Source organism: Littorina saxatilis, linkage group LG10 (assembly GCF_037325665.1).
Source record: "Littorina saxatilis isolate snail1 linkage group LG10, US_GU_Lsax_2.0, whole genome shotgun sequence".
NCBI lineage: Eukaryota > Metazoa > Mollusca > Gastropoda > Littorinimorpha > Littorinidae > Littorina > Littorina saxatilis.
The window spans coordinates 31,346,596-31,364,041 of NC_090254.1; the positions used below are offsets into that span (position 1 = coordinate 31,346,596).

The 17,446-nt window shown below is 42.6% G+C and overlaps 1 protein-coding gene across 2 annotated transcripts; it reads right to left on the minus strand.

Annotated features, from left to right (window-relative positions):
• Positions 1 to 2,856: 2,856 nt before the first annotated feature.
• Positions 2,857 to 17,446, minus strand: LOC138978588 (ankyrin-3-like). 2 transcript variants are annotated; one of them, XM_070351336.1, is made up of 4 exons: positions 17,387 to 17,446; positions 15,173 to 15,362; positions 7,567 to 7,712; positions 2,857 to 7,116 (listed from the first exon to the last, which is right to left on the minus strand). In XM_070351336.1, the coding sequence occupies exons 2-4, from the start codon at positions 15,265 to 15,267 to the stop codon at positions 5,282 to 5,284; spliced, it is 2,076 nt and encodes a 691-aa protein (XP_070207437.1). In that variant the 5' UTR covers positions 15,268 to 15,362; positions 17,387 to 17,446; the 3' UTR covers positions 2,857 to 5,281. The 2 variants fall into 2 exon arrangements, with proteins under 2 accessions (XP_070207437.1, XP_070207436.1); XM_070351335.1 differs by lacking the exon at positions 17,387 to 17,446 and adding an exon at positions 16,775 to 17,328.

Below are 17,446 nucleotides of genomic sequence, written 5' to 3' on the forward strand. Positions count from 1 at the left end.
ATGAGACGAAGCCTGAAGCGTTGGATGCGGGGTGGCATTTTATGCAGCTCTTTTGTCCCAAAGAGGGGGACAAGCGGCTTGTGGTCGGTCTCCAGGGTGAAGTTCAGTCCCATGACGTAGTCATTGAACCTTTCACATGCCCACGTTGCTGCCAGTGCCTCTTTCTCAATGACCGCATAGTTCTTCTCTGCGTCGCTGAGGGAACGAGAGATAAAACACACAGGTCGGCGTGACCCGTCATGTTGTATCTGAAGGAGGACCGCCCCGATGCCTGTAGCTGAAGCGTCGGCGGCGATGATGGTCTCTCTCCGGGGATCGTAGTGAGCCAGGACTGCCCGTGAGATAAGGAGGTCCTTGACTTTCTGGAAGGCTGTCTGCTGTGGTTGGTCCCACACCCAGACTGCGTCTTTGTGGAGAAGATGGCGCAGAGGAGCGTTGGTCTCAGCCAGGCTGGGTATGAACTTGGCCAGCTGGTTGACCATGCCCATGAAGCGCTGCAGCTCTGTGACAGTGGTCGGAGCTGGGAAGTTTTTCACTGCCTCTATCTTCTTCGGGTCTGCATGTATCCCATTGGCGTCAATGATGTGGCCCAGGAACTTTATGGATGTCTTGGAGAACTCACACTTCTCGTTCAGTGTGAGGCCAGCTTCTTGAAGACGTGTGAGGACAGCTCTGACGCGCTGATCATGGATAGCTTGGTCAGCAGCGTGGATGAGGATGTCATCCATGTGACAGATCACTCCGTCAAGGTCGAGCAGAATCTCTGACATGATCCGCTGGAAAATTTCAGGCGCAGAGCTGATGCCAAAGGGTAGCCTGTTAAAACAGTACCGTCCAAAGGGTGTGATGAATGTAGTCAGTAGCTTGGATTCCTGGCAGAGAGGAATTTGCCAAAATCCACTCTTGGCATCCAGCTTTGTGAAGATCTTACTCTGGCCTAGTTTGGCAAGGCTTTCGTCGACTGTGGACATTGGATGGACCTCACGCTGTACCGCTCTGTTCAGCTGTGTTAGGTCAACACATATCCTCACTGCCCCGCTTGGTTTTGGGACGACGACCATGCCCGAGCACCAGCTTGTTGGCTCTGTCACTGGGGAGATAACGCCTTGTTCCACCATTGAGAGCAGTTCGTGTTTCACTTTGGGCACGAGGGGGTGAGCAATCTTTCTCGGGGTGTAGAGGCAGACTGGTCTTGCATCTTCCCTCAGTGAGATCTGGTAGCTCTTGTTTATGGAGCCCAGGCCCTTGAACAGAGATGGGAATTCTTGCTTGGCTTCTGAATCGCTAACTGCGTCAACGCGTGAAACTATTCCTAGTTCAACGCATGCCCTTTTGCTGAGGAGAGAGCAAGGTTGATTCTTTAGGATATAGAGTTTCTCCTGTATTTGGCGGTCATGGTATTTTAGGGTGACGTCGAGGGTACCAACTGGAGACAGCTTGGTGCCGCCCGGTCCACGCAGTGTTTTCTTTGGCTGCTGGAGTTGCCTACCTTGTAGCCAATCTTCAGTGTCGCTGACTACAGAGACGGAGGCGCCTGTGTCAAGCTTGAAGCGAGTCGATCGGCCGTCGACTTTGATGTCAGCACTCCAGTACTCTTCCCCGCCCTGGTCCACTGATCCAAGGAAATGGCTGGTTTCTTCTTCTTCAGACTCGGAGTCACTGTTGTCGCTTAGCTGGTTGACAGGCCTGCCTTTCTTGGACCTACACACTGTTTCATAGTGTCCACGTTTGGTACAGGCCCGGCAAGTAGCTTTCCTCGCAGGGCAGCTCTCACGAGAGTGTCGTTCCTTGCCGCAGTACCCACACTTATCGTGCTTGTATGTAGACTGGGAGGTGTTACTTCTGTAGCTGTTTTTCTGCTTTGTTTCTGGGTGTGACTTGTGTTGCCTGTGCTTCACGAAGTCCACCCCTGCTTTGCTGTCCCTGATGAGGGGCTGACATTCCTTTCTTGCCTCTGCCTGTCTGCTGTGCTGTATGGCTTCCGCAAGTGTCAGGTTTGCCATGCTCTGCAGTTTCTCTGATAGATCATCATCCGTCACTCCCACTACGATCCTGTCTCGGATAAGTTCTTCCCTAAGAGTGCCGTACTCGCACTCCTCCGCGATCCTGTGTAGCTCCTGGATGAAAGAGTCTACCGTTTCGCCGGTCTTTTGGGTTAGTTTGTTGAACTTGGCCCTCTCCACAACGATGTTTTTTCGGGCCCCAAAGTAGTCATCTAGGGCCCCCTTTACCTCGTCGTATGTAGCAGTGGCTTCGACAATAGGTAGGGTTGTCAATATGTCGTCAGCTACCTCCCCCATTGCATACAAAAAGGTGCTGACCTGCTCATTGTTTGGCTTTGTTGACAGCCCAGACCCTGTTCTGTATCTGTCAAATCGCTGGCGCCATTTTGGCCACGATGCTGGCGTGCCGTCGAACGTTTTCGGCAGTGGAAGTGCTGTGTGGCGCTGACCCCTTTCAGCTGCCGGAGCCTGTCTTCCATCTTCGTTTTGCATGTTTGTGGGTCGATGAGATCCGCTGCCACCATGTAGTATTCTCGGATACAGGCAAATATAGACACAAGGCGTGTGTAGTTACAACGTGCTTTATTGAAGACCAGAACGAGGCTAACCTGCCAGAGTGATGTCCCTTGGACTGTACATGTATAAGGTCATGGAAACGTCGTCTGCTAAGACTGACGGTACGATATTACCACACCTTTCTCTTCCTTCCCATGTTTCTCAAATTAATTTTACGCTAAGACTCAAAATAAGGAGGAGAAAGAGAGAGGGAGAGAGAGAGAGAGAGAGAGAGAGAGAGAGAGAGAGAGAGAGAGAGAGAGAGAGGCGGGGATGGGGGGGAGGCGGGGATGGGGGGGGGGGGGGGGGGGTGGTGGCGTGTGACGGTGTGGTTTCAATGTTCTTACCTTGTCGGTGCCAAACGACCCCAGTGACTGATTACACGACTGGGTTTTCAGGATAGTCAGGTGCTTGTTGCTTTTCAAGTGGCTTTTGAGGGCAGTCTTTCCATTGGAACCGTAGTTGATAACATTAACATCGTTGCACAAAGTGCACTAAGCTTTTCCCGGCAAGTTGATTTTAGCAAAAGCATCGCCAACTTTCAGTTTCACGTCTTGTGTCTTCTGGCCTTTCTCGTATTTCCAGCTCAATGATACAACTTCATCGAGCCAGTCGAATCTCCAGAGATTTTTCTTGTACTTCTGCTGGTCAATTTCCCGGGATAGAACGGTTTCGTCTCGCTTTAGCTTCCTCATCATTTTGGCAAGTGGCTCGAAGCGATGTAAAAATGGCGCCGAATCATTCTCATACGGTATGCTTTAGCTTATACTGAATCCCCGATAGCTACGTTGAAACGGTGACTGTAGGAGACAAAGACACAGAGCGCGTTCCCATACGGATCGACCAGCAACAGTCTGACCATTTTTGGAACCAACCGTTCAATAATAGTATGGAATGGAGCGTCGCGATCAGCGGACCGGCCGAAAAACTTGGGTCTTTACCTACATATACCCCAACATTTTCTCAGCGGATTTGCACGAATCTCAAGAATGATCCCTGGAGCCTAAAAATTTACGGAATTCCGTAATTTTACGGAAGAATCCCATGTCTGAATGTGGTCACCGTGAAAGTTGCATCGCCTTTGAAGCGATCCAATTGAGCAAGTCTTGCAGAAAACTTCTTCTTTACCAAGTCCTGTGTTGAACAGCAGTGAAAAGTTGACCGCTTTTCCTGTTTAACCTTTTCAAAATTAGATCTAACTTGTTCGCGTATCCATTTCTGGATCTGCAGGCTGGTACAGAGTTACCTCCCTTTAGGCTTTTTCAAATTTCCCTTGTTTCAACCTAATTTCTTGGTTAAAACTTGTCTAAATTTCTAAATTCTTTCTTAATAAATATCAATTCCACACTTAGGCCTTTAATCAAAGTGTTTCCCTTCACAGATATCCCTTTGGGGTTGTCAGATGAGGGTAGTCTCCCATGCCAACAGAAGCTACCATTCAGAGAGTGGTTTGCTTCTTAGTTGGATACCATGGGTTGACAACTCTTGCCTTCAGTACCACCTGACCACTGATGAGACACAATAGTGTCAAAACACGTGTCTGGTCTAGGTACAAAAGCAATGGTCCTCCTCAGGACTAGCTTACCCCACAAAGGGACTTTTCTTTGTAAATCTCGGTCCCCCTTGAGGAGTGTCTGATGCTCCCAATAGGCTGTCTGTGAAGGGATACTTATATCTCTCTTTTCTCTGCTAAGAGATTTTAACAAATCTCGGAAGAAAGTCTCTGCTGACTTTCAATTGTTTCTTGCACAATTTCTGATGTTATATACTGTATATATATAAATATGAGGAAAAATTACAATTATGTGCAAAATGCAATGCTCCCGCAATTTCATCAGAAATTCTCAGCTTTCACTTGCAAAGAAATGCTCAAAAGTTTTCAGCTGGCCACTTCAGAGCCTTCTGTCTTCTCGTGTTCTTTTTCACGCCATTTTATTAGCAGTCGATCACGTCAAATCTCAAACAGCATCCTTTATCATGCTGAAAACAAAGCTTGCAATACCATAAAACGACCTGAATAAAATATATGTTAACAATACATGCACGTAGATTATGTATGCATATTTTTTGCTCCAACCAAAAAAAAAGGTTAAAAAGTAAGATACACAGAACCAGAACCACAAAGCAAAAAGTAACAAGAAAAGAGAAAAGAATTGAAAAAATGCGTTTTCCACATTATTGAAACACATGCTTTCAACTATGTAACCATTCAAACAAGATCAAGATATGTAATAATAGTTCATACAGTATACCTGAAGTTTGGGTAGCTATGTAACCATTCAAACAAGATCAAGATATGTAATAATACAGTATACCTGAAGTGTGGGTAGCTGCTAGGCTTATGCAGCCAGCAGCTGCTATGCCTACTGACAAGAAAAGAAGGGAGGGGGGAGGATGAGACGCAAGCAAAGTGAGGGGGAGGGGAGTAGCTGCATGCTATTGACAATGTGTTCGGGGTAGGTGGGCGGCAGTACTTTTCAAGGAACGGGGTGGTTGAGTGGGCAGTAGGGAACAGTACTGTGACTGACCAAGTTTGAGGTCGCTAGCAGGTGGGCTGTACCAGGAATTTGATTCTTTAGAACTCCCCCAACATGATTTCTACCCACCTCAGGTGGTTGGGTGGGTGCTAAGGTATAGCACAGGTTGAGAAGAAGCATTCAATGAAACAAAATTATGCGTAAAGCTTAGTGATAGATCTATACACAGCCAGACCACAGAGCAGCTTACAGACGTGTTGCTTCCACAACAAACAGATCATCAAACTGAACGAACCTCTTAACCCTATCCGGCACATCCCCGCTGTCAAGAAAACGCCTTCGCCGAGCTCCACATCCAACAGCGTGTGAGACGGCCAGTCGTGACAAGGACATCAGGGAAGGGACTGTACTGGTGTACTTCTCAAGAACCCCAAGCAGAGAGTGCATATCCGCAGACTCGTAGGGCAAAGGCAGATGCTGTATAAACTGTTTCCATAGAAACAGCTCATTGTTGCTGCATGCCCCACTGCAGATGAGAACCTCTGCAACCTCTGGGTTCAAGGTCATCTTCAGCGGACTGGGACTGCTGTGGTGGCAGGCAGGGAGGTTGACGTGATGACAAGGGCCGTGGTTCCCCCACCGTATAGTCTGACACTGAAGAGGGGCCTTGTCTTGCTTCGACGGACTCTGAGTCCCCAGTGCTGTCAGCTCTGGTTGACGAGTGCTGACACCAGCTTCCACAAGAACTTGAAGGATTGGCATAAGAACAGAGCTGCTGCTGTGTCTGGGCCAACAGATCCCAAGCAGATTTCTCAAGACGGAACGTGAGCCGCCCAACTTCAGGGGGTCCGCTCCATGGTCGATGAGTTTGCCGAGAATGATAACGATGTCACTAATGTCAGGCCTGTGCGAAGTTCTCGCAAGTCGCAGTTGAATTGAGCTGATGAAGAAGTGGAGGGGGGTGTGGTTCATTAGCCGGAACGAGCTGCGCTGGCTGGTAATTGGAAAGTCAGGGTCGGCACCACGAGACAGCAGAGACTCCAGGAACACTTGAAAGTCAACGCTGAATCGAGTGTCCTGACTTCGTATGTGAAAGACGTAATGACTGATGAGATGTCTAGTGAAGTGAGCTCCACACTCCATCAGAATCAGAGCCACCTGGTAGTTCTTCAGCTTCAAGGCTTCTCCCAACACCAATGTTAGCTCGGAGGTGAAAGAATCTGAACTTGCCGAATAACTTTTGCCCAGCTCTTTGATCATCTCAATCACCTTGCTTCTGGATAGGACATTCTTGGGCATGAAAGAAAGACTGTACACAAGGTTTCGTATCGTCACATCACCCAGCTTCTCTGCATGCAGCCTGGCTCCACATGCCAGCAGAATCCAGCACACAGGCAGGTGATAAACTCTGTCTTTTATACGGCCGGGCTGTAGAGATAGGTACACAGCGTTGTTGCCTTCACGGTCCAGGCTGTTCACATCCAGGCCCTTGCTCTCTGCCAATTGTATCAAACGCACGAGATAGGTTGTTGTATTCTTCCCCATAACTTTGAAGGACTGAGCAATACAATGAATCAAGTTGTCGCCCCTGGGACAGATACGAGCTGGGTCTGCTCCATGGTGAAGAAACACTTCAACGGTACTCCAGTCTTCTCTTCGAGCGGCAATGTGCAGTGGTGTAACCTGGTATCCGCCCACCGTGCTGTTCAAATCCAGCCCAACAGCTAGCAGCATCTTGGTCAGTTCTTCAACAGACTCTTTGTCCATTCTCTTGGAACACTCAAAGTCTTGGTAGGTTGACGTAGCCAGTCTGTGCAACAGAGTGTAACCGTTAGAGTCTGGCTGGCTCACCACCGCGCCATTCAGAATCAGCTGTTTGACTAAGTCCCAGTTATGGTGCCATGCGGCCAGATGGATTGCTGTGTTTCCTGAGAGGTCAGTCTGCTCAAGGTCAGGAACTTGCTTGATAATGAGGTCAAGGATGCCCAGCTTGGTCTCCAAGGCAACTAGCTCTGGTTGCACACAGGTCAGAAGGTGAAGGACAGAGAAGCCATTGGGGTCAAGCAAGTCTGCTCGAGCACCTGAAAAGGGATAAACCATTAATAACACGAGTTAGCCCTGTGTGAAGTTCATGGTCCCAAGAGTGAATAGCAAACAGTCACTCTTCTTTCAGAATGTGACGTCACTTCCACAGGTTTAATTCGGGACTCTGCTATCAAGATACAGGCACAAGCTCAACTTTTCACCTGCGCACTATAATACGAAGATTATGCATGCACTTTGAATACCTGTATGTTCAGACATAAAACATTCTTATAGAGATTCCATTTGTACGTGTATCTAACACTACCCCTAACTTTTCAGTCCTGATCTCTCTTCTTCTTTTTCATACATACATACACAATACCCACATACACATTTACAAACACACACACACACATCATACGCTACCCCCCAACCCTCAAATACACGCAATGACACACTCACACTAAGACACACTCAGTGACTCACACACACACTCAAGTATTCACCTGCCACAAGAAGAGCACAGGCCACAGACCAGTTGCCTAGTCTGGCAGCGGCCTGGAGGGGGGTGAAGCCACTGGAATGACGGGTGTCGATGATGCTACTGGCACCAGGCACGTTGCTTAGGTGCCATGCCAGCGATTTTGATGCACTGAGGAGATAAAAACGAAAATTAAACTATAAGATTGAAATTATAATTGATGCTGTGAGGATTATTCTAGGGCCATGAGCCCTAGTATTAACAAGAAGAGCAAACGCTCGATCGAGTCACTTTCGCAGTTCTGAATATTATATGAGGCATCAGATGGACAGGAAGAAATTGCTATTCACAACACAATGAGTCACGTTCACATAAAATTTGAGCCCGGTCACTTTTATAGTTTCCGAGAAAAGCCCAACGTTAAGTTGTGTGTTGCCGAACAGAAAAGGCTAGTTATCTCCCTTGTTTTTCTGATAACGTTCGTAAAAGGCTACAGATGTAAATACTTTGATGTAAAGAATAATCCTACAAAGTTTCAATCACATCCGATGAACTTTGTCAAAGATATAAAATGTCTAATTTTTCCTTTGACGCTGACCTGTGACCTTGAAAAAGGTCAAAGGTCAACGAAACCATCGTTAAAGTGTAGAGGTCATTGGAGGTCACGACTAAACAAAATATGAGCCCGATCGCTTTGATAGTTTCCGAGAAAAGTCCAACGTTAAGGTGGTGTCTATGGACGGCCGGCCAGACGGCCGGCCGGCCGGACAGACTAACACTGACCGATTACATAGAGTCACTTTTTCTCAAGTGACTCAAAAATGAGATTGCTCTCATGTATGGTTAGCTGGGAGCTCATGGGGCCCATGGCAGGCGTTTACGCATGCGCTAATGTCGGCCGGCTTTTTTTTTCTGCGATTCCCGGACATGATTATGCTTTGTGATGGTGTATTTGTGCTATTCTAGGGCGCTTCATGAAATGCGATGTGGTGCCAAACGACAAATTTCCATGTAAATGTAGATTAAAATGAAAGTTTTCTTATATTTTTATAATTTATTGCGTGTCAGTCTCGAAGTCTTCGTGGCCTAACGGTTTAGACGCTGCGCTGCGAACACCAAGGTCCCGGGTTCAAGGTCCGCTTTCGGCGAGTATTATGAATATGATTGACATTTTTTTTGGTCTGCTATTTTTTTTAAATCATTCTGGAGTTCAAGTGTCAGTTTACAGATTTTTAAAGGCCTAATTAGTTTTATCTAGGGCCATGAGTCCTAGTACTACGAAGGGAGTTTCTCAAATGTATGCTTACTGCTGGAGCTCATGGAGATCACGGCAGGCGTTTGCCCATGCGCAAAATACCCGTGTGACTTGGAATAATAGGCCGTGAAAAGTAGGATATGCACCGAAATGGCTGCGATCTGCTGGTCGATGTGAATGCGTGATGTATTGTGTAAAAAATTCCATCCCACACGGCATAAATAGATCCTTGAGTCCGAGTCTGGAGATACCCGCGCGATATAAGACTTCATATATGGTCAAGAGTACAACAGAGCGTCGAGTGCCTGTATCACGAGTTGGTCACAAAACTAGCCTTGTAAAGGCAACCATTCTACATGCACCTCAATCAAACCTGTTCTAATCTGTTCAAAATAAGTTGATTTCAATATGCATGTCTTCTTGTGTTCAAATCTGTGTCTGTTGAGTTATATATCTCATTATCTGTGGATTAGTTCGAAAAAGTCGGTTGTCGGCGAAACGCGAAACAATTCACACACTACACTTTGAAGCTGCATGTTCGCTTTACCAGAGACAATTTGAAACTGAATCAATCATATCATGTTATGAAAGACAAAACAGTTCAATGCAGGTTTACTGTCAGGACGAACGAATGACCGGCGATGTGTATAATTGCGTTCAAAGGACGGCTGCTTGCGCGTAACCGTCGCGTTAGTTTTTCGTACCGAGTTCGTCTTCATTTTAACAACGAGTTGGAAGTCTCGCGTAGGTGGGAAACAGCATGATTTTAAAGCTTCTGTCGCTGCCTTCATTTCGGCATAGGACTTTAAGCGGTTTCTTGATTCCACTCTACATAGCAGTCCAAGGGAAAAATAATTGAAAACCGCGTAAATGTTATGTTACGCGCATGCAACAAAAAACGATCCCTCACTAGGACGTGAACGAGATTTTGCGTAAGCGGCGGCCATTTTGAATATTGTTTACAAAAGAGCTGGTCACATGCTGTTTTGGTCGAAGCATTGATGGATCATTGTGGCGAAAAAGCATGAGGTAAGTTTTGCTGTTTATGGTTACGTTCATGCAGTTTTGTCAGTGAAAGACATGAAATGCAAGTAAAGTGACCAAAATACATTATCATTTTTATGAACAACGGCATGAACGTGAAAACAGTGTTAGCAGGGGTTATCTTAGTCGCATTTGGAATTGTGGAAAATGTTTGTTGATTTGTTATGAGCACATGTTTGTGAGTGACCATGCTTACTTTTGGTGTTACTGTTTTTAATGTTACATGCGTGAATATGTTTGCTTTAGGAGAATGATTTTTACATGTTTTTTAGCGAGAAGACCAATTTTGGACGTAGTGTTGTGAGATCTCGAAGGATTAAAAAAAATTGTTACGACTTACCATTTTTTTACCATCTTGACGCGTGATTGTAACTTAACACGAAAGTACATATCGTTAACGTTACGTACAAGCAAGTGCTGCATTCATTTTAGATCGGGGAAATTTTAAAGGAAAACAAATATGCAATAATCTGAACATTTGCATTCTCGATGAATGTGGATGGCCCTGGTACGATCTTAAACCCAAGTTTGAATGTTCTGTTCGTACGTAACCTAACGCAATCACAGTGACAACATGCCCGTGTAAAGTTACATGCTAACTATCACCTTGTTGATGGAAACTGAATCTGCAAGTACCTGTCTGATTTTTCAAGATGATGCGTTTTGAATGGCGATCTTTAACTTCAGTTTGTGTTTTCGCCTGCACAAGGGATGTTTTAGTGATATGAGTGTTTGTATGTAACTTTACTCCATAAAGAGTGGTGTTAAGTTACACTCATGTATTTTTCATCACACAAGTTTGGTATAGCAAAATCTATTGAATAGGAGCTTTTTAATACAAATGAATTGTTTGCTTCATGGTAACATTTGAATTATAATTGTGCATTATGTTACATGCAGTAAAAACGTGCATGCAAGTAACTTAACACGACAAATGCATGTTATGTACCTGCAGTCATACTGACATTTTCAAATGGCATTGCTAAGATGAACTCAGGATTTCATTGACTGGTTCAATCCCACTTTGAAAGGTGACTGGATGGAAACAGTCAACAATTTTGCTTTTCAAACTGTTTAATGCTTCAAAATAGATTAAAGGTGTTTGCATGTAACATGACACCATAGGTTTTGTGTAAAGTTACTTTCAAACGTATCTTGAAGAATTTCACATTTTTGTGCACACTAATTGCACACTATAATGTTCAAAGAGTGGATCATTTAGTACAAGCATTTTTTTTAAACATGTGTTTGAATGTCACATAACACAAACATAATCATAGACTAAGGGATTATTCGGTGTTAAGTTACATGTATGAGTAAAAATTGCCGTCAACATAGTTTATTATCTTTTCTTTCTTTTCTGGGGATGCTTTTTTTTTAAGGCTGCTTAACAACCAAGATATGGTTTAATGCAGGTCAACAAACAAACAAAAACCCACTTAATCTATTGCTTGAATGTAACTTTACTCGGTAAAAACAAAAATTCACAAAGAAGGTGAGTGTTTTCAGACTAAGAGTGAATAATTATGTATTAGGATGAGTTTTAACAGTATGTGTTTGAATCACAATGTAACATAACACACACATGATCAACAGCATTAGGAATGCTATTTCAGGACACAAAAAAGTTTGTTTCATCGGTCCAGCATTTAATTTTTTTTACATTTTCTTCCTTCCCTGGACACTATCAACTGAGACAACATCCAGTGAAGTTTGCAGAACAGAGTGGTGTGGACTCAGCTGACAATACTGTGACCTGCATTTCCAGGAGTAAGAGTACAAGGACTTCAATACATTCAGGAAGAAATTGTGAGAATTGAGGCACTGGGGATTTATTTTGTTTGTTTGTTTCAGTACCGATGATACTACTACTAGTTTTTGTTTAAATGTACACGAATATATTAACATGCATGGTAATTTATGTTTAATTCAATCAAATTGATGATTTTCATGAGATTAGTTATGTGGAACTGGTACGCTTTGAATATCACCTCGGAATTTCTTGTTATTTTGTGTTGCAGATTCAAGCCCTCATTGGTGATGGTGCAGAAGTACATTTCCTGAAGAAACAGCGTGAAAGCAAACAGACTTCCATACCTGTCAAGTCCTACGCATTCTGCGTAATTCTTACGGATTTTCGGTGTTTTTTGGGTCCTACGTCGTATACCTCAAACCATACGCATTTTCAGCATTTAAAAAAAAAAAAAAATTTGTTTTTTTGTTTTTTTTGTTTGCTGGCATGGACTGCCGTTCATTCATTTCTGAGGAGGAGCTTGCACCAGCCACACAACAGAAGTTCTGGCATGATGTGCGCCAGTTCTACATGGCCTGTGTGAGGAAAATGTTGAATAAATTTCCATTTGGCAGTGAAACCCTGCAACACCTTCAAGTGCTGGATCACAGTCTGGGAGCTGACACACTGACTGCCTTCTTACAGGTCAAAATTAACTCTGATGCATGCTGCCATGATTTTAAGGTGACTGGCAGCATGATTGACAAAGCAAAGATTTGCACAGATGAATACAACAAAGAACAAGTGACAAGTGACAAAAAAAATGAACGAACAAGAGTGCAGTGTAAATGTCTTACATGTAGTGGTAAATAAAGAGCAGTTTGTGTAGAAAGGAATTTATGTGTTTTACTTTTAGTTTGCGAAAAACAATCTGATTGGTTTAGTGTGTATGCGTGAGAAGTTGAATTTGTGCGTTTAACCACATCCTGATCCACGCATTAACTATGGTTTTTGATTCCCAACTATGGTTTCTTATGCCATTTACTATGGTCAGAGGCCAAAAGTACTTGACAGGTATGGACTTCTATGTGTGGCCCTTTGTTCCCATGCACTAAGATTTCTGAAGCTGTACTGTTGTCGTGTATTTGCTTAGCATGAGGTCAACCAGCCTAGATGCATTCCCTCCATAATAAAAAAAAAAACAATAAAAAATAATACGAGTGGGTGGAACGCTGTTTTGTTAATATTTCAAAACTGTCATTGATTTTCATGTATGCAGAGGCTCTTCTATTCCATCTGTCAGTGCCACATCTGTGGTTAGCAGCTTCATGTTTGTTTTTGAGTTCATGTTGTGCTGTTGTCTAGTTACAATCTGAAAGATAGGAAAGGCTGGTTGGTAGCAAAGTTTGGTTGGTAGGACATTTTTGGTTGTTGCCCAATGTTTTGTCTAACATTTGCTGTTTTGTTTGAGTATTTCTCTTTTGATTACTAAGGTGTAGCTGAAGTAATAACAAAAGTTGAATGGATATGTTTGCCTTTCCCTTATTCGGGATATTTTGTTTGTTGCCTAAAACTGGCTCTGAATCCACTTAAATTCAATTATTTCACTGTCTTAAGCACTCAATAGGTCATTCAATATTAAGAGAATGTTTTCTTCAATTACTAGTACGATTTAAGTGATTAAGAGGCTGTATAACAATTATTTCACCTTCAAATAGCACTAGTTGGTGTAAAGTTACTTGCATACGTCTTTTCTTGTTATTTATTCTTTCCCTTTATCACTTGGACTCACATTTTTGGATGTGAAATATGTTTATATCTATGTATTTACTTGTAGAACATTTAATTCTGGATGGATTTCTTTTTCTGGTGAAAAATGGGTAAGAAAAAGGATAGGTCACAGTGTTATGTTACATGCATGTATTGCTCGGTTTTCTATTTTATACATTAAAACGAGTAAAACAATTGTTGGGATACTTTAACCTTAATTAATACTTTAACTGAAGTATTTCATACCTTGACAATGTAGGAGCCTTTAATACAGTACATTTACTTAGTCATTTTACCTTGAAATTAGGAACGCCTGATGTTGTAAATGCATGGTGCATTATAACATAATTCAGAAATTGGAAAAATGAACTTTTTCTTCTTACAATTAAATATAAAGATAAGGCTTAACATATTTGAAGACTTTTTGTTTGTTTATTTTACTTAAATATGTTACTTTTTTAACATTGTGAGTCAAATGTTCTGCTTTGTGTAAAGTTACGTACATGCAACAGTTACATGCAGTTTTCAATACTGTATCAGACTAGAACACTGTTGTTATGATTTAATCATTGAAAGTACACTTGTAGCAGGCTGTTAAAGTTAAATAAAGACCTGGAATTAAACTGGATTTGTTTTAAGTTGATGTTGATTGAAAGGGTCACGGTGTTACCGTTACATGCAAACCAAATTTATACATTTTCTTCAAATACTACTCAGTAAATAGCCCATTTGAAATTTCTTTTGGTAGGAAGTATCAAGATAACTATATGCTCCAATTTAAGTAAAAAAGATTGTTTTATGACAAAATTATATTTGTCATGCTCATGTCACAGAGACTGGACACTATTCTGTACTCTTGACCATATATAATTATATACTCAAAAAATAGCCGAATATGGCTGCACCATTGGAACCCCTTTCATGACCGTGCCTAAACATGACAAAATATGGTATAGGAGTTAGTTTGATTTTACGTTGGAACGTTCTTTTATGCCGAGTTACATTCTACGTTTTCAAAGTCCCCCCCCTCCCACCATGTTCGACAACATGTTTTGGCCCTGTTGATCAACCCTTTTTCTTGTATTATTTACAATGGGAGACATGCATCATCAACATTAAACCCAATTATCTGGTATGAGTTACTTCCTTTACTTTTCAATTGCTTCGTGCGAGTTCGTTTCTTGACCAGTACTCTTGATTTTGTGTTCTTATGATTATGCACTTTCGTTTTGATTATCTACTAGAGGACGCAGATATTTGGGAAAATATGAAATGCAAAATGGCGGCCATATCAATTAATATTTTGCTGATATCTACTTCCTCCAGCAGATAATCAAAACCAAACATGCAAACACGGGTACATAAGGATGTAGACCAACTGTTGCAGTGATACCCTCCTCACTGCCAGGTTACAATAAGTTACAGTATGTACCTTAATCGGGAAAAAAACGAATTACTTTATTCATCAGCAACACATATACGTGTTTGATCCAGTTATACACAGTGAGCCTTAAATCAAAGGAAAGTGAAGAGTCTTAGGAACACAACGTTACCTAAATCAAGAGTACTGGTCAAGAAACAAAGACGAAGGAAGCAATTGAAAACAGTTGCGTTCGTACATGTATAACAGTTTAGTTAACCTTCACCTTAAATTTAAACATATTGCAAGTTATCTTCCCATTTGGATGACTGAGTCAAAGGGGCCCTGGGAGTATACATTATGCCTTTATGGGTAGAGGGTAAACTCCCTGTCAACAACACACACAAATACAAAAGCACACAGTTATGATTTGATCAATACATCTTAATTTAAGAGGTCAACTAACTTACTTCAGCTCATCCAGTTCAGTGGAGTAAGACATCTGTGCCAAGTTATGCAGCCGGGAAAAGCTGGAACAGACATCAGTCTCAAGTCCTGCGGCCATTGTGTAATGCTGTTAGGTCTCTGAAGACATCAGCATTTTCAGTCTTGAACATTCGGCACGCCCCTCAGCTTGGATGGCACGTACAACCTTTCAACCTTTGAAAGAAATAGAACGATATGACAAATGAATAACTAATTAAACATAATCAATCAATCAATCATTCAGTTAATCAATTAACTAATCAATATTATGTCGCAACACTCACCAAATAAGAAAGCATGCGCGCGCAGTACGTGGCATTCCTCATTTTATTAAGTTTACAGAACGTCACAAGCTAGTTTTGATCTCAATTTACCAGAATTTTTTTCTTAAAACACAAGTTGTCAGTTTATCGAATGCTTGGTGGCTATAAACATGAATGATAATAAATTGACACATAAATGCACACTCACATTCACTGCAGTGTATGTTTAATTACACACTTATATTTTGCAAAGGCCAAAAAAAAAAATAGGTGTGGTTACGGTAACAGAGCCAAAAAAAATAGGGTAGGTAGGTAGGCAATCACTTTTTTTTTTGTTTTTACTTTTTTTTCTAATGTGTACAAATTAAACCTACCGTACTTTCCGGGTGACAAGGCGCTTTGTTATCTAAGACGCACCCCCTTCTTTTAAAAAAAAAAATTGTAATCCAGTCACCCATTGGACGCAGGGGGCCAATAGGGCGCACCAAAATGACCCAGTTTTTGCCATGAGAGGTGGTTCCCCTGTCATAGATCTGAGAGAGGAAACACTTCCTGCATCGGGGTCAGTGACCAAAGGCATTGTGATAGCTGGGTGGCCTTGTTAAAAGACACGACCTTCTTCCCAGGGGTCAATGACCCAGTTTTTGCCATGAGAGGTGGTTCCCCTGTCATATATATGAGAGAGGAAACACTTCCTGCATCGGGGTCAGTGACCGGTCAGTGACCGAGTTTAACAGAGTGGAAATCTGTGTGTGCGGCCAGATCAAAGGCAGGGCAGTACCTAGTAGCTGAAACATGCATTATCACAAGTTGTTTGACTGGTACTCAAGCGGTCTCTTTGATTTTTTTCCTATTTCATACACGGATTAGGCGCTTCCTTATACAAGAAAAGTGCGCCTTATGACCCGGAAAGTACGGTACTTGACAGGGAAATAAGTGTGCGACACCGGCGCTTTCGCTTTCATTGCGTTTTTTGCACTCGGTTTTTTTTTTTGTTTTTTTTTTTGTGACAAATGTAATAAAAAGTTATAGGATCGGCCCCTAAAAATAGGGTAGGTCGGGTTACCGTAACCACACCTATTTTTTTTTAGGCCTAAATGACATTCCCCTGCCTACATACTCATTTCATTACTCATTGTCACTGGCAGCACCATATTATATATGTACTAATAATACAATATTTTAGCTTTTACAATACAAGATATAAGTTTGTGGTAACTGGTATAGAGCTATTGATACTGCAGACTCAGACTCAGAGTTAAAATAAAAAGACTGAATGAGACGCAATCACTGCCAACTATCTCTCAAGCTGGTCACACTTACAAAGCACAGTCTAGATTGGTGCAAGCGTGAAGTCAAGAACAGTCTTGAAGAAGTTGAACAACATCCCCATTATAGCCCCAAATTTATGTCACACCGCCCTGATATGGCCCTTCGTGGTCGGCTGGGCAAACAAACAAACACAAAAATCCATGTCACAATACCGGAAACAAAAGTCGGTCATTTCAGAACTTAAATCCATTCTTTTTCTTCCCCTTCTTCTTCGAAACGCAGGCTAGACCACAGGCGGAAGGTATCGTTCACTGGACCACTACTTCCATAGAAAGTCTTTCTATGGAAGTAGTGGTCCAGTGAACGATACCTTCCGCCTGTGGCTAGACTTCACAAGATTTTTTCAAACCACCCGACAATCAGTGAAGCGTAAATGATCCCGACCGTCACGGTCACGGAGCGTGTGACCCAGATCTTCAAAAATGCGACAAGTGTTCGAAAAATGAAAGACCTTTGAACTCTCCACGTACACACTCGTATTCGGCTAAAACCTGCACGAAAATCCTCTCGATTGATGAATAATTAAAACAGATGATAGATATTCACATAAAGTAACACTAACAATATTTGGCCAGGTGAAATTTCTAGAAAATGACCACTTACTGCGAAATTCTGCCTGTCGTTCGTACCGAACGCGTGCGCCTTGTGCGAAAGGGAGGTAAT

Excerpts from the sequence above, each read along its gene's own strand:
- LOC138978588 (XM_070351336.1), bottom strand. The coding sequence starts at position 15,267 with ATGGCCGCAGGACTTGAGACTGATGTCTGTTCCAGCTTTTCCCGGCTG. Across the intron at positions 7,713-15,172 it reads ACTGAACTGGATGAGCTGAA|TGCATCAAAATCGCTGGCAT; the intron begins GTAAGTTAGTTG and ends TTATCTCCTCAG. Across the intron at positions 7,117-7,566 it reads CTGTGCTCTTCTTGTGGCAG|GTGCTCGAGCAGACTTGCTT; the intron begins GTGAATACTTGA and ends ATCCCTTTTCAG.